The following is a 26,928-nucleotide window of genomic DNA, read 5'->3' as shown; positions in this document are numbered from 1 at the left end:
AAAATATAGACAATAACTTATTACATCAATAGTTATTGGATTTGATACCAGAGTTCCAGGGAAAATGAAATGAGGGGTCATTCTAATAATAATGTCCGTTACCAAAACTCCAAAACAAAAACTTTAAGCCTGGCACGACAACGGCAGCGTCCAAAGAGCCGTACGAGGAGAGGTCCACTGCAACTAAACTGAGAATGAAAGGGTCGAGCAACATGAGCCACATACCCGAATGGGGCCGGCCAGCGTGGCCCGGAACAGATCTGTACAAGCCAGACCCAGCCAGTCCTTTGAGGTTGGTGATGAGCTAGAGTTGCGCTGTACTGGTGGTGGCTCCGCGTCAGCGCCACGTAGCTTTCTACTCCAACACCTATCCCAATTCCACAACCTTAAATATATACACCCTTTCTATAAAACAAGAGGACCCTAACCAACGATGACATCGGCCCCTATTTTTAAGATATTATTTTAAGAATAATATAATATAATTTTATTTTTAATTTAAAATAATTTTATTATATAATTTTATTTTTAATTTAAAATAATTTTATTATATAATAATAAATTTTATGAAGGATAAATGCTATTATTTTAAATATGTACACCATTTTTAATAAATGCTTAAAATTGGTTACAAATGATTTTATTATTATTGGTACTATTAAAGATAACAAAAGTTGAAATTGTCGAATCAAACATTTTTTTTTTTAGGATACTAAATTTTTAAATTTTTTTATTGAAAAAGCTAAACTTTTAAAATATTTTTTATTGATATAACTAAACTAACTCTTATTATATTTGTTTCGTATTTTTAATAGGATATAATATAAGTTTAATCTTTTTAATAGGATTTATTTTTACGTGATTATATATTATTTTATTTTTAATTTTAAATCATTTTATTATATATTAACATATCATCTGTATATCTAAATTATATATAAAATATATATAATTTAATTTTTATATTATATAAATAACAGGTAAAATCACACATGATTTCATAATTCAACCGTGATTAAGGTGACACTTCACTGCACCCATTACATCCACCAACGAATCAAAACAAGATATGAGCAATGCTTTATGTACATACTTTAAGTATATATATGATGTGACATCATATAATTACGTATTATTTTATCTTTAATTCAAAATCACTTAATCATATGATGATATATTATTTGTGTACATATTTTTATATACTCAAAGTGTGTAAATATAGTTTTATTGGTAAAACATATAATATTTGGGTAATACTATGCGTGCCTATTGAGTATACAAATGGATACATACTTATATGTGTCGTAATGTGATTAAGTGTTACTTTATCCTTAATTCAAAATTACTCAATCACATGATAACACACTTATGTGTTTACCCATTTATATACTTAAGGTTGATATCCATAGTTTTATTGTAGTATCTTTGTGGAAATAACTTATACATACCCTATAATTAGGGTTGGATTTGATCCAAACTGATTGAGATCAAATTTGAACTTACATTGAATGAGCCAAGTTCAAGACAATAATTAGACTTGTTTTTATAAAATAAGTCAAGTTTGAGCCACTCCGAACATTTAAGATGAGCATATTGAAGGCTTTCTTTACATAGATTTTATGCATCTAATATGGGATGATATAAGATAAATTGAAGAGTCAATATGAACAATTAAATGAATGAAATGAGAATAAATCAAAAGAATAGTAATATGTCAACTTATCACTAACATCCTATAAAAAACAATCAAATAACCCTCATCTTAGGGTGTTTTTGATAGTTTGTAAATATACAGGGTATCAAAAGAATTATATAAGAAAATGACCGTTGATTATAAATTTAAAATAAAATCATGTATAAATAAATTATTACAAAAATTCATGGTTGTTGATCCATGAATATTGGAATATATATTAATAATTGAACTTAAAAATTAAAAAATATATATATATAAGAAGGGGAAAATCATAGCTAACACTTGGCTTCACCTACCTCATTCAAATTCCACCTAATTCTTCCCCTTTGCGTACAATCAAATTAATTTAAAAGTTTAATAAATTGCTTATATCATACCTATAAATCTCTGCATATGTATTTAAATCAAACTGAGACTAAACAAAGAAATGAATCGAAGTTAATTCAAAATTTTAATAACCAACTTAAGTTGGTATATAGTATTATCAAATGAACTATCGGTGAAATAAACAATACTATCATCAAGATAAATAATATCACTAGATGATAAACACTGTCATTAAAGAGACAAATAATTTAAATTTGAATCGAATGTATTGATTGACGCAACCACAAATTTTGGGCATGCTCTGCAAATTATGCGTCGTGCTAAGGTTCAAGAATGAAGTAGGTTGGTTCAAAGTCTCACAAGAAAATGTACATGCTAACATAACATGAACCACAAAAATTAAAAATTAATAAAAATCTAAAAAATATAAATTTTTGGCGGGTTTACCCATAAAAAATCATGTGGCTGTGTTCATCTTGGTACAACATGACTCGTGACATGGTGGATCACATCAATTTTAGCATAATTAGACCTGATATGACCTATTGTTATTTTAAGTTGAATAGTAATTTCAACTTGAATTTAACTTGTTTAAGTGAAATATAAATTCAAATAAAAGCTAATTCAGATCGAAGTAGGTTGGTTTAGAGCCTCAAAAGAAAATTTATACGCTAACATAACATGAACCACAAAAATTAAAAATTAATAAAAATTTAAAAATTTGAATCGAATGTATTGATTGACGCAACCACAAATTTTGGGCATGCTCTGCAAATTATGCATCGTGCTAAGGTTCAAGAATGAAGTAGGTTGGTTCAAAGTTTCACAAGAAAATGTACATGCTAACATAACATGAACCACAAAAATTAAAAATTAATAAAAATCTAAAAAATACAAATTTTTGGCGGGTTACCCATAAAAAATCATGTGGTTGTCTTCATCTTGGTACAACATGACTCGTGACATGGTGGATTACATCAATTTTGGCACAGTTAGACCTGACATGACCTATTGTTATTTTAAGTTGAATAGTAATTTCAACTTGAATTTAACTTGTTTAAGTGAAATATAAATTCAAATAAAAGCTAATTCAGATCGAAGTAGGTTGGTTTAAAGTCTCACAAGAAAATTTATACGCTAACATAACATGAACCACAAAAATTAAAAATTAATAAAAATTTAAAAAATACAAATTTTTGGTGGGTCTACCCATAAAAGATCATGTAGGTATCTTGGGTTTGGTACAACATAACTCATGACATGATGGATCACATCAGTTTTGACACAATTAGTCTTGACATGACCTATTATTATTTTAAGTTGAATAGTAATTTCAATTTGAATTTAACTTATTTAAGCCAAATATAAATTCAAGTAAGAGCTAATTCAGATCGAATCCATTTCTAAATTTGAACCCATTCAAAATTCAATCCAAATCAAAGTCTAACCCTAAATTAAAGTCTCACCAAATGACTTTCTTCACCAAGATCCACCGTCATTCATTGTGACTTTGCCCACTTGAAAAAAATAAAATACTCTTTGAGAAAATTTTTCTTTTAAAAATTTCAATTATTGTTGACCAATTATTGATGTATACTTTTTCTCCTTTTAAAAAGAAAAAAAAATCCTTGATTTAGTCTTCTTTGAACTCTTTCCTAGGACTTTTGGGATTATTTGAAATCTTGTGACAAGAAAAATAGGGAAAGCTTTTAAGATATGGCTTTGTTTCTTTCTTGCACCAACCAAGTAGGCCATTAATTTAGCGAATGGTTGGCCGGATTATTATACCAATAAAACTATAAGTATATACTTTTTTATATACAATTTGAATATATAGATAATATATCATTGTATAATTAGAAGATTATAAATTAAAAATAAAATAATAATCAATCATACAATGACATATCATCTGTGTATTCAAATTTACTTTCAGAGATTAAATAGTTACAAAGACTCTTGACCTCATTAGGTTTAACGAAATAACAAAATAGTTTTAATTGTGACATCTCTGAAAGTTTTATCAATTAACAAAATTTTCGTTGAGAGTGTAAATTAATATAAATCCCTTTTCAAATGGTGAATAACTCTTAAAAGTCACATCAACACATAATTGACTTAATGTGTAAATAGAAGTTGAATAAAATATCATATCGTATATTAAAAACTTAATTTTTTATTGTATATAATTTCTTTTCTTGTTTACATTTATCCTACTTAACTACCTTTGGATTCTCATTTAAGAATTAACTATGGTTAAATCATTAACTAATGGTGGGTTAGGGTTTCAATCAAGCTCACCTTCAATTTCAAAGTTAAATGCCAGTGGATTGGATTTTTCATGAAGAAGGCAATAAGATACTTCTGAAATTTGAAGAAAATAATTAATGGCCCAACGCTAGTCTCATTAGTAGGTTGTTGTTCTAGGGGGACATAATTGTAGTTGAGCCTCTCACCCAGCCATTAACATGATACAACCAAAATCATCTCTTGGATAGGATTCCAGTTAACTCTAGCTTGAATATAAATGGCTTGAGTTCAATTCAAACTCGTTTGAATTAATTAAAGATCTTATTGGGAGTTAGCTTGAGCTCGTTCGAATAATTGAAGGTATTGGCTTTTCATAAGCCAATTCAAGCTCAATTTGAATTTAGAAAGTTCAATTTAAATTGGTGATAAGTTTATTAAAAAAATTGACCAAAAAAAAAAATAAGAATTATCAAAGAAGAAAAAAAGTCATTAGAGAAACTGAAAAGTCATCATAAAAGCTAACCCTGTTCATAACTTGTTTGATTTGAACTCAAATTGGGGTTATATTAAACAATTGACTTTGTCCAAACTTTGATAACATTGTTTTTATCTTTTTGGGTATAAGTTGATAAGAGTAATATTATGTATATATATTTGTGATACACAATGAATAATATATCATCATGTGATTAGATAATATTTTATCTTTAATTTAAAATAATTTAATCATATGATGATACATCATCTGTGCATTCAAATTGTGTACACATATGATTGAGTGGTTTTAAATTAAAGATAAAGTAATACCCAATCATATGATGACATATTATCTATATATATATAAATTATGTATCAAAAGTATATACAAATAGTATTGCTCTTATTAAAAGAATAAAACTATACGTACACATTTTTAATACATAATTTAGATATATAGATGATATGACATCATATAATTGAATGATTTTGAATTAAAGATAAAATAATACTCAATCATTTATTGGCATATATAAGTGTGTATTCATTTATATATTTAAAATAGATCACATAATATTATTCTTATCATTTGGTTATGATATAAACCTTTAAGAGAATGATTAAGGAAGAGTTAATTGAAACTATTGAGAAGCACATGTTGTGCTTGGTTCATAGACATTAGGCTCATCCAATTATCTAATAGATTGCGACATAATGTTTTGTTTTATATAAGAGGTTGCCCAGATCTTTTTTGCATGTTTACATTGTATATTAGGTCAAGGTTCAAAGAACCTCCCATATCGACAAGTGATATAGATACTGATAGAAAATTTAAGATTTTAAAGGTTTATTTAGAATCAAAAGTTTCAAGAAAGGAATATCAATGAACGATACAATGAATTTAACTTTAATTTTTGTCATAAACTTTTGTTATGACAAACCATGATTGAGGGTGACAAAGGATAAGTTTTTTCCGTAAATTTTGAATAATATTAAAAATACAAGTAAAACCTTCACTACTCCCATTGCAACCACCAACAAATCAAAGGAAGATATAAAATATGTTCGTGCAAACATTTTACACAAACCTTATTATTTAGGGTGTATTTAATTCAAACTAATCAAAATCAAATTTAAGTTTAGTTAGAAAAAATCAAATTCAAGATAATAATTGAACTTATTTCGAGTTAGAAAAAATAGATCGCATAATATTATTCTTGTCATTTGGTTATGATATATACCTTTAAGAGAATGATTAAGGAAAAGTCAATTGAAACTATTGAGGAGCACATGTTGTGCATGTTTACAATGTATATTAGGTCAAGGTTCAAAGAACCTCCCATATTGACAAGTGATGTAGATACTGATAGGAAATTCAAGATTTTAAAGGTTTATTTAGAATCAAAAGTTTCAAGAAAGGAACATCAATAAACGATACAATGAATTTCGCTTTAATTTTTATCATAAACTTTTGCTCTTACAAACTATGATTGAGGGTGACAAAGGATAAGTTTTTTCCGTAAATTTTGAATAATACTAGAAATACAAGTAAAACCTTCACTAGTCCCATTGCAACCACGAACAAATCAAAGCAAGACATAAAATATGTTCGTGCAAACATTTTACACAAACCTTATTATTTAGGGTATATTTAATTCAAACTAATCAAGATCAAATTTAAGTTTAGTTAGAAAAAATCAAGTTCGAGACAATAATTGAACTTATTTCCATAAAATGAGTCAAGTTTAAATAAATGTGAATATTTAAATTCGAAGTGACTCAAATTAAATCCATAATAAATTTTTTTTTTTTGGTGGAGTTTAAATTTCAGGCCATTAATTTCAATCTAGATTGAATAGAACCCTATTTATAATTAGTGGATCCCACAAAAGATAAGCATATTGACGACATTCTTTACCTAGATTTTGTGCATCTAGTATGGGAGGATAGAAAATATATTGAAGGGTGAATATATACAATTAAATTAATAAAATGGAGATAAATCAAAGGAATAATAATATATCAACTAGTCACAAACATCCCATTAAAAAAAAAAATCAAATAACTCATTTTAGGGCCTTTTTGATAGTTTTTGAATATATGGGGTATCAAAATAATTTCATAAAAATTTGACCACTAATAATTAGTTTAGGACAAAGTCTATTTATAAATGTCCATAAAATTACTCTAATCATATAAATAGATTTGTGGTTCATTATTTTATTTTTTTAAATATTCTTATATAAACCTAGATTAACAAAGTGGAGTTAAAGTATTTTGAAAGAATTGAGACTTTTAACTTAAATTTACAACTTAAATTGTTGACACAAATTCATGGTCGTTAATCTATGACTGTTTTTTTTTTAGTATAAGAGAAATCCATTTAAACTGAATTATCATATTGAGATTGAACTAACTACATCGAGTAAAATAAACCCTAGATTTAATGATTAATTCATGATGATTATTGTAATATACATTAATGATAAAATTATAAAAATGAAAAATGAATATTCATAACTAACACTCAGTATCACCCACCTCATTCACATTCCACCTAATTTTTTTCCTTTGTGTACAACTAATTAATTCAAAAGGTCAATAAATTGCTTATATCATACCATTGAATCTATTGTTGAATTTGTATTGAATCGAATATGAAAAAGGACTAGATTGAGATCAATTTCAATCTTTAATATCTAATTCAAGTTGGTATATAATGTCATCAAAGGGATTGTCAATAAGATGACAACATCATCAGTGGGGTAAACAGTATCACTAAACAATGAACAATACCACTAAAGAGACAAATGAATTAAATTCAACCAAATTAGAGGTGCTTGTGGGGTAGCACAACTCAAGCTTGACACAACACTCAAATTGTGTGTCATGATCATGCCAAAGCCTGCAAATGAAGTGAGCTATGTCGGTGCCTCATGATAAGGCTTGCAGATTTTTAGAATATGACTTGCCAAAAAGAGAAAATAACTAAAATTTTAAAAACTATATTTTTTGGATCAACCCACCAAAAAGTCAACATAATGGGTCGTGTCTTGGGCCTTAGCATGCATGACTTATAGCATGACGGGCTATGCCAATTTTCGCACGATTATATTCAACACAATTCGTCACTACTTTAAGCTAAATTAAAATTTTAACTTAAATTTTATTCATTCAAGATAAAAATGGATTTAAACTTGAGCTAGATAGGCTCAAATTCACAACAAAATTTTAACCCATTTATATATAATCATAATCAAAGTCATTCTAACTTGGTGTCTCACTAAGTGGCTTTTTTGACCAAGACCCATTACCCACTCATTGTAACTTTGTCCTCTTGGAATAAAAAATAAAACAAAACAAAGCAGAACAAAAATTGAAAAATCTCTAGAAAATTGTTCTTTTAAATGTTTTAATCATTGATGACCAATTATTCATTTATAATTTTTCTCATTTTTACCCATTAAAAAATTTTTTTTTATTGAATGAGTCTTCTTTGAACCTTTTCCATAGACTTTTGGGATTATTTGTTAATTTGTGACAATAATTTAAGGGAAGCTTCCAAGATATATCTTTGTTTCTTCCTTGCACCAACCAAGTAGGCCATCGATTTTGTGTATGGTTGGTGAAATTCTAATATACACTTTTGGAGATTAAAAATATAGTTAAAAAAATACTTGACCCCCTAAGGTTTAATGGACTAAAATATAGATTTTAATTTCGACCCCCCGAAAGTTTTATCAATTACCAAAATTATTTTTTAGATTGCTAAATGAATATAAATCCCTTTTTCAAATGGTAAATAAATTTTTAAAAATCCCATCAACACATAATTTACTTGCTTAATATGTCAATAAAAGTCGAATCAAGTATTAAATCGTATATTGAAAATTTAATATTTTGTAATATACAATTTTTTATTTAAGAATTAATTATAATTAAATCATGAACTAATGATGGGTTATGGTTTAACCAGAATTAACAAGTTTGTGAGTACTATATTCTTTTCAATCCAGATCACCTTCAATTTCAAGTTAAATGTGAGCAGATTGGGTTATTCATTAAGAAGGCAAGAAGATACTCTTCTCAAATTTGAAGTTAATGTTCCAACACAAATCTTATTGATATGTTGTTAGAATGGGCATAATTGTAGATGTAGCCTCTCACCTAACCATTAACACAATACAAACGCACTCATTTCTAGGACTGGATTCAAGCAAATCAAGCTTGGACATGGGTGGTTCGAGCTCAATTTAAATCCTAAATAGTCAGTTCAAGTTTGTTTAAACTAATCGGAGGGGTTAACTTGAGTTTGTTTAAACTAATTAGAGATGTTGACTTTTTATAGGGCGACTCAAGCTTAATTTAAATCTAAACATCTAGTTTAAATTGATAATGAGTTTGTCAAAAAAACTGATTAGAGAAAAAAATTATCAAAGAAAAAGAAAGATCACTAGAGAAACTCAAAAGTCATAAAAGAAAATAAATTTATTATTAACTTTTTGATGACTCACTCAACCCAAAGTGGAGTTAGGGTTATATTAAGCACTTGACTTTGTCCAAACTTTAGGAACATGAGTATGAAACAAAATTTGCCCGTTCAAGTTAAAAAAATTTTAGTTTAAAGTTGGTTTGTTTCAAACTCTCTTGCCTCTTTGGTATCACTGCACCTAAACCCGTTTTGTCAACAACTCTTGTTTTTCTTCTCCAGTAATCTTTTTTCTTTTCTGACAATATTTATTTTTCTCCGATAATTCTTTAAATTTTGACAATTCTTATTCTTTTAAAGATCCTCTTTTTATGTTTAACAATTCAAACAATCCAATCTTGATCTTGAGCTAATTACTGTTTGGGTTCGATTTAGCTCAATTCAAATTCACCCTTAGCTTAGATATTAACCTTGGTTTACACATAAATATATTAAAAATGAACTTTTTAACACTAACATACAAATTTTATGATTTTTCACGATGTAATTAAGTAGGATTAAATTATGAATCGTCTTCAAACTTACCTAGTTTTTTAGATACATTTTGATTATGAGTTTATATAATCAATAAAACTATGTGCATTCAGTTTTAAGTATTTATTTGAGTATTTAAATAATATATCATTATGTGATTAATACTTAATTATATAATGATACATAATTTAAGTATCAATTGAATACTTAAAACTGTGTACAAATAGATTGCTCTTAAGTAATGTGTTTCCATATAAAACTTGAGTCCTAAAAAATGATAGCCCAAATTACAGTTTGCTTAGATATCTTAACCCAAAAACAGCGACCCAACTTTTAATCTTGGGCGGGACCTAATTTCTCACAGCTTCTTTACAACATCCATGGCTGCGACGCAGTAAACGGCCGTTAAAATTCGCGCCAACATTTGAAAGCGAAGAAGAGATGCGTCACTTAACTCAGCATCTAAAACAACGCTGTAATGCAATTACATTCAAACAATCCTTCAGCTTTTCCAACTTGGCCGAGCAAAACCAACCATCTCTTCTATACCTTAGAAAGCGGCGCGATTTGGCTCACCTCTTACAGCTCCCCTTAACAGAGAATTGTAACCGCAATTTGTGCTGTGAACAGGTTCACGCTCAAGTTTTCGTTAATGGGTTACACTCTGATACGTTTCTTGGGAATCTTATGTTGCATAACTATTCAAAGCGGAAAAAATTGAGTTATGTTTGTAATTTGTTTGATAAAATGTGTGAGAGGAATTTGGTTTCTTGGTCTTCCATGGTTTCTATGTATACCCAGTCAGGGTATCATGAAAAAGCTTTGATGGTATTCATTGGTTTCTTAAAGAATTTTGATGGGCGGCCGAATGAGTATATTTTGGCGAGTGTTGTGCGTGCCTGCACACAGCTGGGTGGAGGCAGAGATTTGGGTGAGCAAATTCATGGTTTTGTTATTAAGAGTGGTTTTGATCAAGATGTTTACGTGGGTACTTCTTTGGTTGATTTTTATGCAAAGAGTGGGTGTATAGATGATGCGAAAATGGTTTTTGATGGTTTAGTGGTGAAAAGTAGTGTTAGTTGGACTACAATCATAAGTGGGTATGTGAAAAGTGGGGGGAGTGACGTGTCATTGAAGTTGTTTAGTGAAATGAGACAGACTGATGTTGTTCCTGATAAATATGTATTGTCGAGTGTGATAAGTGCTTGCTCAATGCTTGAGTTTGTATCGGGTGGGAAGCAAATTCATGCTTATGTGTTGAGGAGAGGAACAGAAATGGATGTTTCAGTGGTTAATGTGCTGATAGATTTTTACACAAAGTGCGGGAGGGTGAAAATTGCTAGGAGGCTTTTTGATGAGATGGTAGTTAAGAATGTTATTTCATGGACCACAATGATTGCCGGGTACATGCAGAATTCATTTGATATGGAAGCCATGAAACTGTTTTCAGAAATGACAAGATCAGGCTGGAAGCCTGATAACTTTGCTTGCACAAGTGTTCTTACATCATGTGGTTCCCTTGTCGCATTAGAGCAGGGAAGACAAGTGCATGCTTACTCCATCAAGACCAATCTTGAGTTTGACAATTTTGTTAAAAATGGTTTGATTGATATGTATGCAAAATGTGATTCCTTGAGTGATGCAAGAGGAGTTTTCAATCTTATGGATGATCACAATGTGGTCTCTTACAATGCAATGATTGAAGGATACTCAAAACAAGAGAAGCTGTCTGAAGCATTGGATCTTTTCCATGAGATGAGGCTTAGTGTTGTGCCCCCTAGCCTTTTGACATTTGTTAGTATCCTTGGTTTATCAGCTGCATTGTCTACCTTGGCATTGAGCAGGCAAATTCATGGTCTCATCATTAAGTATGGAGTCTCTTTCGACCTTTTTACTGGAAGTTCTCTAATAGATGTTTATTCCAAGTGCTCTTGTATTAAAGAGGCAAGAATGATATTTGAGGAGATGAATGAGAAAGATATTGTTGTGTGGAATGCAATGCTTTTTGGTTACACCCAACAGTCAGAAAATGAAGAGGCTCTCAAACTCTACTTAGAACTACAATTATCGAGACAAAGACGTAATGAATTTACTTTTGCTGCTCTAATAACAGCAGCTAGTAACCTAGCAAGTCTCCAACATGGTCAACAGTTCCATAGCCACCTGATTAAGCTGGGTTTGGAGTTTGATCCATTCGTTACAAATGCACTTATTGATATGTATGCTAAGTGTGGAAGCTTTGCAGAGGCTCATAAAACTTTTAGTTCCACAATTTGGAAAGATGTTGCTTGTTGGAATTCCATGATCTCAACATATGCACATCATGGAGAAGCCAAAGAAGCCCTTCTGTTGTTTGAAGAAATGATGAAGTATGGACTAAAACCCAACTATGTTACATTTGTAGGTGTGCTCTCAGCATGTAGCCATGCTGGACTTGTAGACGAAGGACTCTGTCATTTTGAATCAATGGCCGGATTTGGAATTGTACCTGGGACAGAACATTATGCTTGTGTTGTTTCTCTATTGGGCCGTGCTGGTAAACTAAATCAGGCTGTAGAATTTATTGAGAAAATGCCCATAGAACCAGCAGCAGCTGTATGGAGAAGTTTGCTCAGTGCATGTAGAACTTCTGGTAATGTTGAACTGGGAAAATATGCAGCAGGGATGGCAATTTCCATTGATCCAACAGATAGTGGTTCTTATACTTTACTTTCAAATATATTTGCAGATAAAGGTATGTGGGCAGATGCCAAGAGGGTGAGAGAGAGAATGGACTCTGATGGGGTAATGAAAGAACCTGGTCGTAGTTGGATAGGATTGAATAATGAGGTGCATGCATTTATTGCAAGAGACAAAACTCATTGCGAGGCTGATCAAATGTATTCAGTTTTGGACAATTTGATTTTGCAAATTAAGGGAATTGGTTATGTTCCAGATACTACTACACTTCTGTTGAATGACTGAGGACACAATAGCATAAGAAAGCCAAAATTAGCTCGACTTATTCTCTGACAGATATGTGCATGGAACAGCTTTTCTATGTGGTCTTTAGGTTGAATACGTCCACTTTTCTGCACATTCTACTTATTATTCGGTGTAGATTGTGGAAATGATTGCTGGCAAATGAAATTGGTTGATATGTGAAGGTAGTGCATTACCGTAAACAGTTTTTCTGTCATTAGATGTATAATCTTTGGACATGAATCCTTGAACTGGAGACATCATGGAAGGCTTATGCACTAAATTTTTGAGAACCTTTATGCATCTCTTCATTCATGGGGAACACGGACAGAAAATGAAAGTTCAAGTTGGAGAAAACATGAGGGAAGGGAAGAATCTTTGGAAAACACTGTAACCATAGATTATTTATTTTTCTAAGACTAAAAACCTGATTTAATGAAAAATTAATGCGAGGATAGGCAGTAACTAATACTGTCTCACATCTCCGAATATTCGCCAATTTCAATTGGAAGTATCATTTCTTTTGAGCTCTGATCCGATACCTTTAATTTAATTACTCACACCTCTCGCTTCCGATGTTGGTTGAGCAAGCTGAACTTCAGGAATTTACCAAATTCCTTCACCTGGGACCAAGGTTAGCCTCTATGATTCAAAATAAAGGTGTCTTATCTTTCTATGGAATTATTTCCTTCAAATGTTCACATTTCTGTAAATATGTTTCTGCTTAATTTGATAAATTTGCTGATCAAAAGATACATATTTTCATGCGCAGGTGATCCAAGCTTCTGTAGCATGTAAACAATATCCTTTCTTTTCTTCAACACAATTTCTTCAAGGTTTCCTCTTTGATACCTGCCTGCATTACTTCCTGTTTAAATGTTTGTTATAGTTTGCTCAAGAGTTCTAGTAAAATTATACTAACAGAAGCCAAAGCTGAATGCATTTTTACATTTGCAGTTGCATATGCCATGCCTTACAACAAGAAAGCAAGAAGAGGAAAGCATGATTTCAAGGCGGAGGAGCCAGCATCAAATATGGCCTCATGGTTGTGGCTGCAGTTGCATCAGGGTGCTAGATCAAAGCAACCTTCAACATTTCATGGCATAGCAATTGCTTGAGGAGATTCAATATTTTGTATCTTCACCCCTATTGTTTATACAGTTGTATTATGTGATGTTCAAAGGATTACAAGGAAAATGACACTTTCCCCTCTGAGATTTGGCCCAAAGGCAGTTGAGTCCTATAAGAAAACTTTTAATAAGTTTATCTCCCTTTTTATTATAGGTGGATTCAATCCAAATTACTCAATTTTGGGTTATTGTTTAATTAAAATGAATTAAATTTGAGTTAAAAATAATTTCAATATGAATTCAGCTCTACCCAAACTCCATTGCCTTGTTGAGGCCACTGCACTTTGTCCATTTTCTTATTTTTATGATGATTATGATATTTTTCAAATTAAATTGATTTTAAAGTAGAAAAAAAGAAACGATTTTATTTTTTTATTTTTATCTTTGTTTTTATACTCGTTGACCAGTTCATATGGTAACATAAACATAACATAATTAAAATTTAAAATTCATTTTATTAAAATATTTATTGAATAATATTAAACAATAAATATTTATAACCCAATGCCCTCCTTATATTAGTTCATATTTCTAAGATTGTGAGAATAATAATCAAGAGATCTAAATGTATTGCACTTTTAATTTTAAATTTAAAAATAATAATTGAGAAATTTAAATGCATAATTTTACTTTTAAATTTACAAGATTGAAAAAATATATATATGAAGACAAGTTATAATTGTAAAACATAAATTCCATCTCTATTGAATGAAGTAATGTTATAAGCATAATTTTTATATATAATTTTGTACATAAATAACAATATATTATCATATAATTAAATAATTAAAAATTAAAAATAAAATAGCACCCAATCATATAATGACATATCGTTATTTATGTATAAAATTATATACGTAATTTTATTGTTTAGATAATAATATTATAATTCAAATTGTATTATTATTTTTTAAATTAAACCTTAAAAGCTTATTCAACATAAGAGATTTGGATTTTGCCTTTGTGAATGAAGGGGGTGAAATGCAAAGTTGGTTTCATACGGAGTTTGAACAAATTTGACTTTGTTAATAAAGGGGATGAAATATAAAAGTTAATTCAAACCAAGTCTAAACAAAAACCAATTTGAACTTGATTCGAATATAATATCATGAACTTGAATTTGAGTTTAAATTTACTCAAAAGTGTATAATGACATAAAAAAGGACGACAACTCATTAGAGAAGTAGGCACATCACAAGAAAAGAAGCATCATTAAAGAAAAAAAGATTAAGTGAAAAATCGTTGACAAGCCTTTAAACTCAAACCGAGTCAGAAGTTCAATTTGAGTTTAGCTTGTTCAATTCAAATATGGATTCTCCAATAAGTTTGACTCAAATCTATCCCTAATAAAAGAGTTAAATTCCATCTAATTATAATTGGAATTTCAAAATCCAACCAATAACTTGAGACTTACAAAAGAAGCAACGATTAGTCACACAAAGGAGTGAAGAATAGGAAGAAGAGAGTGAACCAAAAAAAAAAAAAAGAACCAAACAAAAATATTCAAAAAATCAAGAGGAGTGGACTGGTTCAACTCTTCATTGCATACTTTAATCAACTCATTACACAAACTTGACAAAACCATCTAAAAAAGGGCATTGCTTTGCTTTCTTTAGGCTTTCACACAACAGTTGAAATAGCTCAGAATGCTCTTCCTTGTCTGTCAAAATACAAAATCAAAATTATAATCACAAATATATAAAAACAATAAAACTATGTGTGCCCACTTTGGGTACACAAATGTGTACACATTTATATGTGTCATCATGTGATTAGATGATTTTGAATTAAGAATAAAATAATAACCAATTATATGATGACACATATGAGTGTGTATACATTTGTGTACCCAAAGTGGGTATATATAGTATTGCTCATATAAAAATAATTATTCTATACAAGATCATTATCTCAAGTTCCAAGTCAAACTGGGCATTACAGACTTGATTCGGCATCGACCCAGCCCCAGACTTGACTCGAATCCACCTTTACTTTTTAGGGGGAATAAAATATGACATCTGCATTGCAAATTTTCATGTATATGCATACAGGATAATATCTCCTTTGGAGATGAAGGACCACATCAATTAAAGAAATTTCATTCATGTGGGCTGAGATTCTCTACAATCTCTTGGCAAATATGCATCAAAGTGAACCTCACCAACTACTTAGAATAATTCAAGAGCTTCATTTCTTTCATTTTCACTCTTCGAATAGTCAAAGATACAAATATCTTCTTATAGACAAGACTATGCAAACAATCGACGTGCATAATATTCGGCTAAGAATAGCTAGGGCATATGCACCATTTGAACTTGTGGTTTGAAAATTCATTGTCAACATCATGTTGTAGGTCTCAAAAATGAATACTTCCAACTTCCCTTTTCCCCTTGGAACACATTTCTATCATAACAAGTGAATGACCGATCTCCTACCTAAATGAAAATGGTTAGTTGACTCTACTCCATATTCTTAAAAACCTACATGCAATGATTTGAAGATTAAATTATATATCAATATGGTGAAAGGGTTAGTCTAAATCAAACAATAAGCGGACCGGTTGATTAATGGTTAGAATAGTGAATTATTTTAATAAATATTACAAATAATATTTAAAATAATTTTACATGATTAATTATTAAAGATATAATCCAAAATATTTTAACACTTAAAAAACTTGGATTGATGGCACAAATATACTATATTGATACATGAGGTTCTTTCCACTTTATGCCTTGAGAGTTGAGTCTGAGCATTGGTAAAAAAATTCAATTTTTTTGTGCTAACGTCAATTCACTCTGATCCAATAACCAGTCCCGGTTTTGGGGCAAGCCTAGACTGAGGCTTGCAATGGCTGACCTAGAACTTTGATTGAGGGGAGGCCTTCCTATTTTGTTATTATTTGTCAATTAATTAGAAAAAAATCTCAAAAAGCCACCAAATCTTAAAAAAATAATACAATATCAATAAATTGAAAGTAAAAAAAACAGCTCTTCACATGAAGAGAGCAACAAAGAAAATCTACCTAAATCCATTATAATAAAATAATATTTACAATAATGCCAATCCACAAAAAATATTTAGAGTTGCATTATCAAAAAAATAGGTAAACATTAAGTTGTATAATTATAAATCTAACTGTAAAAATCAAAACTCAATTATCCAGACTAAAGATCAACACATTCTCGGCATATTGATTAAAATATCAAGTTAGAATGTTATGTCTAAAAATTTAAATATCTGAATACTGATCATTTAAAGATGAAAGTAATTTATAATGATATACTTGAAGTTCTTTAGTATAACACGATTTTGAATTTGATATATTCCGAAAGTGTCTAATGATATTTTTATTGTGACTTGTGTGAAAACTTAGGTAATTTAGTGAAGACTAAAAACCTGATTTAATGAAAAATTAATGCGAGGATAGGCAGTAACTAATATTGTCTCACATCTCCGAATACTCGTCAATTTCAATTGGAAGTATCATTTCTTTTGAGCTCTGATCCGATACCTTTAATTTATTTACTCACCTCTCTCGCTTCTGATGTTGGTCGAGCAAGCTGAACTTAAGGAATTTACCAAACTCCTTCACCTGGGACCAAGGTTAGCCTGTATGATTCAAAATAAAGGTGTCTTATCTTTCTATGGAATTATTTCCTTCAAATGTTCACATTTCTGTAAATATGTTTCTGCATAATCTGACAAATTTGCTGATCAAAAGATACATATTTTCATGCGCAGGTGATCCAAGCTTCTGTAGCATGTAAACAATATCCTTTCTTTTCATCAACACAATCTCTTCAAGGTTTCCTCTTTGACACTTCCCTGCATTACTTCCTGTTTAAATGTTTGTTATAGTTTGCTCAAGAGTTCTAGTAAAATTATACTAACAGAAGCCAAAGCTGAATGCATTTTTACATTTGCAGTTGCATATGCCATGCCTTACGTACAACAAGAACGCGAGAAGAGGAAAGCATGATTTCAAGGCGGAGGAGCCAGCATCAAATATGGCCTCATGGTTGTGGCTGCAGTTGCACCAGGGTGCTAGATCAAAGCAACCTTCGACATTTCATGGCATAGCAATTGCTTGAGGAGATTCAATATTTGTATGTTCACCCCTATTGTTTATACAGTTGTATTATGTGATGTTCAAAGGATTACAAGGAAAATGACAATTTCCTCAATGAGATTTGTCCCAATTGCCGGTGAGTCCTATAAGAAAACTTTTAATAAGTTTATCTCCCTTTTTATTATAGGTGGATTCAATCCAAATTACTCAATTTTGGGTTATTGTTTAATTAAAATGAATTGAATTTGAGTTAAAAATAATTTCAATATGAATTCAGCTCTACCCAAACTCTATTGCCTTGTTGAGGCCACTGCACTCTGTCCATTTTCTTATTTTTATGATGATTATGATATTTTTCAAATTAAATTGATTTTAAAGAAGTACAGAGAAAAAGAAACGATTTTTATTTTTATTTTCACCTTTGTTTTAACATAATTAAAATTTAAAATTCATTTTATTAAAATATTTTATTGAATAATATTAAACAATAAATATTTTTAACCCAATGCCCTCCTTACATTAATTCATACTTCTAAGATTGTGAGAATAATAATCAAGAGATCTAAATGTCTTGTACTTTTAATTTTAAATTTAAAAATAATAATTGAGAAATTTAAATGCATAATCTTACTTTTAAATTGAGGAAATTAAATATATATATATATATATATATATATATATATATATATATATATATGAAGACAAGTTATAATTGTAAAACATAAATTCCATCCCTATTGAAAGAAGTAATGTTTTATGCACAATTTCAGTATACAATTTTATGCGTAAATAATAACGTATCATCGTATAATTAGATAGTTAAAAATTAAAAATAAAACAATACTCAATCATATAATGACACATCGTTTTTTATATATAAAATTATACACATGATTTTATTGTTTAGATAATAACATTATAATTCAAATAGTATTAATTTTTTTTAATTGAACCTTCAAAGCTTATTGAATATAAGGAATTTGGAATTTGACTTTGTGAATGAAGCGGGTGAAATGCAAAGTTGGTTTTAAACATTTGACTTTGTTAATGAAGAAGATGAAAAGTAGGAGTTAATTCAAATCGAGTGTAAACAAAAACCGATTTAAACTTGATTCAAATCTGATATCATGAACTTGAATTTGAGTTTGAATCAACTCAAATAGTGTATAATGACGTAAAAAAAGATGACAACTCATTAGAGAAGCAGGCATATCGTCGAGAAAGAAGCATCATTGAAAAAAAAAAGATTTAGTGAAAGATCATTGATGAACCCTTGAACTCAAGTCATGATAGAAGTACAATTTGAGTTTAGCTTGTTCAATTCAAATATGGATTCGGGCTTGAGCAGATTTGACTCAAATTCATCTCTAGTGAAAGGGTTAAATTCCATCTAATTATAATTGGAATTTCATTAAAAAGAAATCCAACCAACAACTTGAGACTTACAACAAGAAGCAACAATTAGTAACACAAAGAAGGGAAGAAAAGGAAGAAGAGAGTGCTTAAAAAAAAAAAAACCAAACGAAAATATTTAAAAAAAAAAAAAGAGTGGACTGGTTCAACTCTTCATTACATACTTTAATCAACTCATTACACAAACTTGACAAAACCATCAAAAAAACGACATTGCTTTGCTTTCTTTAAGCTTTCACGCAACAGTTGAAATAGCTCAAAATGCTCCTCCTTGTCTGCCAAAATACAAAATCAAAATTATAATCACAAATATATAAAAATAATTATTCTATACAAGATCATCATCTCAAGTTCCAAGTCAAACTGGGTATGATGGACTTGATTCGACATCAAGCCAGCCCCAGACTTCGCTCGAATCCACCTTTACTTTTTAGGGGGAATAAAATATGACATCCACATTGCAAATTTTCATGTATATGCATATAGGATAATATCTCCTTTGGAGATGAAGGACCACATCAATTAAAGAAATTTCATTCATGTGGGCTGAGATTCTCTACAATCTCTTGGCTAATATGCATCAAAGTGAACATCACCAACCACTTAGAATAATTCAAGAGCTTCATTTCTTTCATTTTCGCCATTTGGGTTTGTTTGAATAGTCAAAGATACAAATATCTTCTAATAGACAAGACTATGCAAACAATCCACGTGCATAATATTCAGCTAAGAATAGCTGGGGCATATGCACCATTTGAACTTGTGGCCTGAAAATTCATTGTCAACATGATGTTGTAGGTCTCAAAAATGAATGCTTCCAACTTCCCTTTGCCCCTTGGAACACATCTCTATCATGACAAGTGAATGACAAATCTCCTACCTAAACGAAAATGGTTAGTTGGCTCTACTCCATATTCTTAGAAACCCACATGCAATGATTTCAAGGCTAGATCAGACATCAATCTAGTGAAGGGGTTAGTCTAGGTTAAACAATAGTCGGACCGGTTGATCAATGGTCAAAATAGTAAATTGTTTTAATAAATATTAAAAATAATACTCAAAATAATTTTACATGATTAATTATTAAATATATAATCCAAAATATTTTAACACTAAAAAAACCTGGATTGATGGCTTAAATATACCATATTGATAGATGAGGTTCTTTCCACTTTATGACTTGAGGGTTAGAGTCTCAGCCTAGGCAGAAAAAATTGAATTTTTTGTGCTAACTTCAATTCACTCTGGTCTGATAACTAGTCCTGGTTTTGGGGCAAGCCTAGACCGGGCTTGCAGTGGCAAACCTAGAACTTTCATTAAGGGAAGGCCTTCCTATTTTGTTATTGTTCGTCAATTAATTAGAAAAATTTTTTAAAAAGCCACCAAATCTTAAGAAAATAATACAATATCAATAAATTGAAAGTAAAAAATACAATAAAACATAATACTTTTTTACATCGAAAACCTCTTCACATGAAGAGAGCAAAAAAGAAAATCTACTTAAATCCATTATAATCAAAAGTCTTTACAATAATCACAATCCACAAAAAATATTTAGAGTTGCATTATCAAAAAAATGGGTAAACGTTAAGCTATATACATGTAAATCTAACTTTAAAAATCAAAACTCAATTATCCGGATTAAAGATCAACACTTTCTTGGCAAACTGATTAAAATATCAAGTTAGAATGTGATGTCTGAAAATATAAATATCTGAATACAGATTATTTAAAGATGAAAACAATTTATAATGATATACTTTAAGTTTTTCAATATAACATGATTTTTTTAATTTGATATATTCTAAAAGTGTCCCATGATATATATATATATATATATATATATATATATATATATATATTTGTGAATTGTGTGAAAACTTAGGTAATTTAGTGTATTCAAAATCTTATTTCTTATTTTGAATATAACTTGGGTACTTTGAAGGGACCAAAAAAAATAATCAACTATAAAACACAACTGTAAACAACAACGATAAATTTGACAATTAATATATATAAATATGCATAACATTCAATAAAAAATAATAATTAAGACATTAAACAATATGCATAAATCACTCACTAATTTAAGATTTTGTTGCACAAATTTTATGATGAAAATAATATTTGTGAAATAAAACAATAAAGCAACATGAGTCTTAACGGTTTCCACCTTGAAAATAGGTTTTAAGAAGCAAGATTTTAAATTTGGAGAGGACAAGTGATTTAAGTATTAGAGGGAATAAGGATTTTGGGAAATGTTTGGATTATAACAATAATTTAAGAAAAGTTGAGGGTGGACCTGTGTATCCTTTTTTTTAATAATATTGAAGGTGGGCCCTAATACTACAGGTCTGCCCCTGCGGGCTTGCCTCCAAGTCCCACTCAAACCGCCCTATCGGGACAGTCTGATCTAGGTTTTTAATCCATGACCCACATGTCCAATCAGAAACTCAGGAAGTTGCAAATTGTTAGATAAAGGTACAACTACCGGTAAAACACCTTTCACTTAACTAGGTAGAACAGTTATTTAACTAACTTTCTAAAGGAGAACTTCTCTAGGTAAGTTTTTAAACCAGTACTGTTTAAATTCTGAGTTTTACTGAACAATTTATAACTCTTTACTTTTTCTAAGAAGTTTCCGAAAACGATGTTGTACCTAAACTGATAATATCCTATTCTAAAATGGCTAGTTGGTTCTGCATCAGATACTTAGAACCCCACATGTTTATTCAGAAATTAGACCTCCACAATCACATGGGAACATTTCCTTCTTCTGAACAATCTAATTGATAAATAATTTCCAAGATATCCAACTACTGCCCAACTTATGGCAAGCTTACTAATTTATATTACACAAGGAAAAAAAAAAAACAACTCAATATATACAAGTTCTCAAATCCTTCTAGTTGCTATTCGACAACTGATTATATAATAAACGAATTCATGTCAAATAATTTATAGAATGAGTGGACAATAATATTCTTAATCCTCAGAATCTACTGTGTAACAAGCTATAAGTTAACTGTCTATAAAGTTAATTGTTATCTACTAACAAGCTGAAATCAACCCATAGAATTTAGTATGAAACAACTAAGCAATTACCCAACCACCATCACAGCTCATGAATGCCTGTATCTACTGTCTTTTGGGCGTTTTTTTCATATCTAAACTTACCTACTACAGTTAGTATAGTTGTTCCTACTGACTACACATCTTTTGCCATCCATAAATTAAAGGAAGATGTGCTATAGAGTTGTAACCTAGAACATCAGACTTCTGGCAGGTTAGTAAGTAATTAGAGGTATTTACCCTCATGAGAACATGCCTTTAACCCTAATTGTTGCACGCACATAGCGATGTAAAGTTGGGATTAAGGCACCGGCAACAAGAAAATTTGAATTGTCACATAGAGCATATACTAGAAACAGGATAATGAAGGGCTAGTATAATTGAACCATGGATGCTGCAAGCACTTAAGCAACATAAATGTTGCAATAAGACACCCACAACAAGCAAATTTGAATTTTAATATAACACATCAAACTTATGATATGTATGTCACATCCTAGACAAATCTCACATTGATAAAACATAAGAAAGATTTCAGGTATATTGGGCATCCCACCTCACTTGAGAAGAATCAGATAATGCTGATTAAATAGCTTATAATTTCCTAAACTATTAAGATGTTGTATGTCCAAAACGAAAAATATTTTGACAGTGGATCGAGTTATTGAACATGGATGTTGCAAGGTAACGTCCTATGCAGAACACACATTTTACCTATATTGCAATAAGACATGCATACAAGAAGTAAATTACATATTATGCAACGGAGCAACAGTTCAAATTTTCACCATAAAAACTCAACATTGAACAAGAGTAGGCAGGCTAAAGAATCTTACAGTGGGAGTGTGGTGGTGGCCCTGGTGATAATGATGGTGCTGAGGCTGATCATGGTGGCCGTTTTGGGTGTTGTTAGTGGTGGTGGCAGTCGGGTTAATGAAGTCTTCTTCATTTCCAAGACTTGCTCTTGACACATCCCTCTTGTTTTGCTTTCTCATTTCTCTGATTTTGGAGAAGTCCAAGGAGTAATCAGGCAGCTCCCCCTTCTGATCCCAGTCCCCAAACTGTGGCACTGATAGCCATGGAGCAGTTTTCTATATATTACATAAAAAGAATCAACATCCAAATGAATCCACATGTGCTTCTTTTTTTTTTTTAAGCCAAAAGCTAAAAGTTACAATACTCCTCTGGATTATGATCTCTAGAACTACTCAACCTCCATTAATACACATTCAAACCCGGGAGAAAGGCTCAAAAAACCAATACCCATCTTTAATTTAATCAAAAAACATGAAAATATAAGAACACAGACTTGTGACAGAGGAAAAAAATTCCTTCAAATTCAAAGATTTAATGACAAAAATACCAAGACTGCAACAGAAAATTAGAGCTTAAAATTTAATTTTTAATTCAAATATCCAAAAAAGGTAGGAGCTTTGACCGAGTGAGATGATTGCTTCTTTGAATTTTTCAATAAAGGCGAAAAGCAAATTGACTTTATAGACAAAAAAATAAAAGGTAAATAAAAGTAGAACAGGTGAAAGTTGAGATTCATGAGCTTTTAAAGGTGAAAATTTTAATCATGTCAGGCTTGAAACCAGAAGGAAAATTTTGATCCCATCTCTGTTGGTTGCTGCAATTTTGTTTTTTAGAGAAAGGTAGGAAGAAAATTAAACTCGTAAGTACTTCCATTAGGAAGCACTTTAGCAGCTCGTTAAATCCAAAAAGTGCTTAAAAACACGTGTTTGGATCACTGTCTTGAGCTTTTCCCCAGCAAACAAACACCCCAGAACAGGAAAAGGAAGGAGAAACAGTTAACACAGAGAGAGTATCAATTACCTCCTTACGATCCTCCATTAAGAGCTGAAAAGAGATAAGCAAAAGGTGATTGCAAGCTTAAAATTTGATGGAGAAAGAGAGGAAGAAGCTGGTTTTTTGAGAAAAGTACAGCACGAGACAAGATAGAAAAAGAGATAGAGATGAAGATGAAGAGGTAGAGAAATTGAGAGACGTGCTTTTGGGTTCTCGGGGGAAAAGAGCTTCTGAGGTAGAAGCGCTTTTAAAGTAGAAACCGCAAAGCTCGAACTGTAGGAAAGTAACAGCACGATGACAGCCGGATACACATTCGCGTCAGACCTTTCATGCAAAGTTGCAAACCGAGGCAAGAAAAAGGCTTTGGAAAAATTCGTTAGGTTCTTAACCTTTAGATTAATAACCATAAAGTCCTATTATTTTGAATAATTATATAAAACCCTATAGGTATTGTTAGATTAGAGGAAAATAACTAGGGCTGGACTCGAGCTGAGCCAGCTCGAGCTCTAGCTCAGCTTGGCTCGGTTCAAGCCCGAGCTGACTCGGATTGGCTCGATATATTTTTTTAAAGTTTTTTTATACAAAATGACGTCGTTTTGATCCATATATATACACAAAACGGTGTTGTTTAAACGAGCCGAGTCAAGCCAAATTCGGCTCGAGTCGAGCTCGAGCCGAACTCGAGCCGGTCATTAAAAAACCGAGCTGAGCCCGAGCTCAGCTCGGCTCGAATCCAACCCTAAAAATAACAAGGGCCCAAGGACTTTTTACCACCCAAGTTTTAATACAAAGACAAGTATGTACCAACAAAGTTTTAAAACATAAATACTTACTTATAAGTCAACTTTTATTAAAAGTGAAGGTAAAATCATTATTTTACTATTAAATTTTAAAACTTTAAAAATTTGTATTATTTTTCTCTTTAGTTTAGAAAACTAATAAATTTCTCCTATGATTAAGTTTGAAAAATTCACTTTTTCCTTCTAAATCAGAAACCCTTGGGTTTCAAAATCTGGAATTCATTGTAGCAATGAAAGCAGATCTAGATATCAATGAAAACACTTAGGTGACAACAAAAGTAAGCGAGAGAACAAAGACAACGAAAGCACCCACATGTTTGGAATCTAATAGACGAATCGTTTCATTTTGAGTTGTCAAGACATCGTCTTGAATTGTCCTTTGCCAATGGAGAGAGAGGAGAATGATTTATCTCTCTCTATTGGTAGACAACAAAATGAAGACTTCATCTTTGTCTGTTCGTTAATGTCTCTTTGTCTCCTAACGACAATAGAGAGTCGACAAAAGGTTTCCATGGAAAAAGCAGATTGTCAGAGACAAAGCGATGACCAAAGAAAAAAAAACCTAGGTGTAAAGGGGAAATAATCACTTTTCAAAATTTAAAAAGTTTAGACAAAGATAAATGTATTAGTTTTCAAAATATGAAAAGAAAATGAGATAAAATTAAATATTTTTTTAATAATATTATTGAAATAACTATTTTATCTTTATATATAATATAAATTTTTAACAGAGTCTATATAATAGGTGAGTATTTGAGTTTTTAAAATTCAACAGACATAAATTTGGGAATGGACTAAAACTTGAGTGGGAATAAGTCCTTTGGCCAACGAAAAATAAGACCATAATGTAGGTGGGTTATGAGTAAGAGCACATCTTAACATTTATTTAGTTTATAGCCAAATTTTAATATATGAAAAGATTAATTACTTCTAAAAATATCTATTAACTTTATTTAGTTTAACACGCTTGATTATAAAATTATTGAATAAATTGAATACAATAATAGAAGAAGATAATTGTTTTGTATTTGTTAGATACGTTTGATAGTATATAATGATTTTTATGGATATTTTTTCAGAAAAATAAAGGATAAAATTAAAAAGAAGACTTCACCCATGATTTAATTAATCAAACAGATCAATATAATCCGATTTTAAAAACATTAAAGTTTTATAAAAGAATAATTGAGTACATGCGGTAAAAAGGGCAAATTGACTTTTTCCTACTACTGAGGGGTTTTATGATATTTTTCAAAACTGTAAGAACGGTTCGGTACGAAACTAAAGCTTAGGGAAATAATAGACAGTCAAAAGTTTGCTATGTTAAATTACTAATATGGGCTTGTCTTTTCTTAATTACGAGATTGCCCTCAGCACGCTTTCGGCCTGTTCTTTTCTTCCTGTGGAATGCAAAGACCTTTTCCCTTGAAGATTCCGTGGCTCTATCTCCTTTTGCTAGCTGTCCACCTCACCTTTATGCTAACATAATTGATTTAAAAAAATAGAAAACAAATTTCGATAATAAAATATTTTTAATTTTATAATTATTTATAGAAAGACGGGGATTGTAGTATATTTCTGCATTATAATTTTGATGAACAAATCAATACGCTGGTCCAGTTTTTCGATTAATGAATTTGAGTCGGATTAATTCAGCTTAAAATTTATATCTAACTTAAATAAATCAAACTCAAATTAAAGTTTTATTATAAATTAATATTATTATTATTTTATATATATATATACACACAAGTTTCTCAGTTCGTGGAGATAAGTTCACTCAATTTGTGAAGAGATGAATTTGAGTTAAACTAATTTAATCTTAAATTTATATTTAGTTTGAATATATAAAACTTAGGTTAAAATTTTAATTCGACTCAATTTAAGGGTTATCAATATCATTATATTAGAGTTTTTTTTTTTAACGATTCCTCTACCCTAATGAGTAATACTTTAAA

General features: G+C 30.4%; 2 protein-coding genes across 7 annotated transcripts; one reads left to right on the top strand and one right to left on the bottom strand.

Moving 5' to 3' along the window:
• Nucleotides 1-10,003: 10,003 nt before the first annotated feature.
• Nucleotides 10,004-13,935, top strand: LOC123199345 (pentatricopeptide repeat-containing protein At4g39530-like). 4 transcript variants are annotated; one of them, XM_044614302.1, is made up of 3 exons: nucleotides 10,004-13,308; nucleotides 13,447-13,510; nucleotides 13,632-13,935. In XM_044614302.1, the coding sequence occupies exon 1, from the start codon at nucleotides 10,155-10,157 to the stop codon at nucleotides 12,675-12,677; it is 2,523 nt and encodes an 840-aa protein (XP_044470237.1). In that variant the 5' UTR covers nucleotides 10,004-10,154; the 3' UTR covers nucleotides 12,678-13,308; nucleotides 13,447-13,510; nucleotides 13,632-13,935. The 4 variants fall into 4 exon arrangements, with proteins under 4 accessions (XP_044470237.1, XP_044470236.1, XP_044470239.1 ...); XM_044614301.1 differs by lacking the exon at nucleotides 13,447-13,510; XM_044614304.1 differs by having other exon boundaries at nucleotides 13,447-13,935.
• A 1,398-nt stretch (nucleotides 13,936-15,333) lies between these two features.
• Nucleotides 15,334-24,412, bottom strand: LOC123199346. Of its 3 annotated transcripts, none has more exons than XM_044614306.1 (3): nucleotides 24,198-24,410; nucleotides 23,198-23,452; nucleotides 15,334-15,464 (listed from the first exon to the last, which is right to left on the bottom strand). In XM_044614306.1, the coding sequence occupies exons 1-3, from the start codon at nucleotides 24,213-24,215 to the stop codon at nucleotides 15,417-15,419; spliced, it is 321 nt and encodes a 106-aa protein (XP_044470241.1). In that variant the 5' UTR covers nucleotides 24,216-24,410; the 3' UTR covers nucleotides 15,334-15,416. The 3 variants fall into 3 exon arrangements, with proteins under 3 accessions (XP_044470241.1, XP_044470240.1, XP_044470242.1); XM_044614305.1 differs by lacking the exon at nucleotides 15,334-15,464 and adding an exon at nucleotides 19,261-19,564 and having other exon boundaries at nucleotides 24,198-24,407; XM_044614307.1 differs by lacking the exon at nucleotides 15,334-15,464 and adding an exon at nucleotides 22,739-23,018 and having other exon boundaries at nucleotides 23,122-23,452; nucleotides 24,198-24,412.
• Nucleotides 24,413-26,928: the final 2,516 nt, after the last annotated feature.

This window comes from Mangifera indica, chromosome 16 (assembly GCF_011075055.1).
Source record: "Mangifera indica cultivar Alphonso chromosome 16, CATAS_Mindica_2.1, whole genome shotgun sequence".
Classification (NCBI taxonomy): Eukaryota; Viridiplantae; Streptophyta; class Magnoliopsida; order Sapindales; family Anacardiaceae; genus Mangifera; species Mangifera indica.
This window is presented reverse-complemented; position numbering and strand designations above follow the sequence as displayed.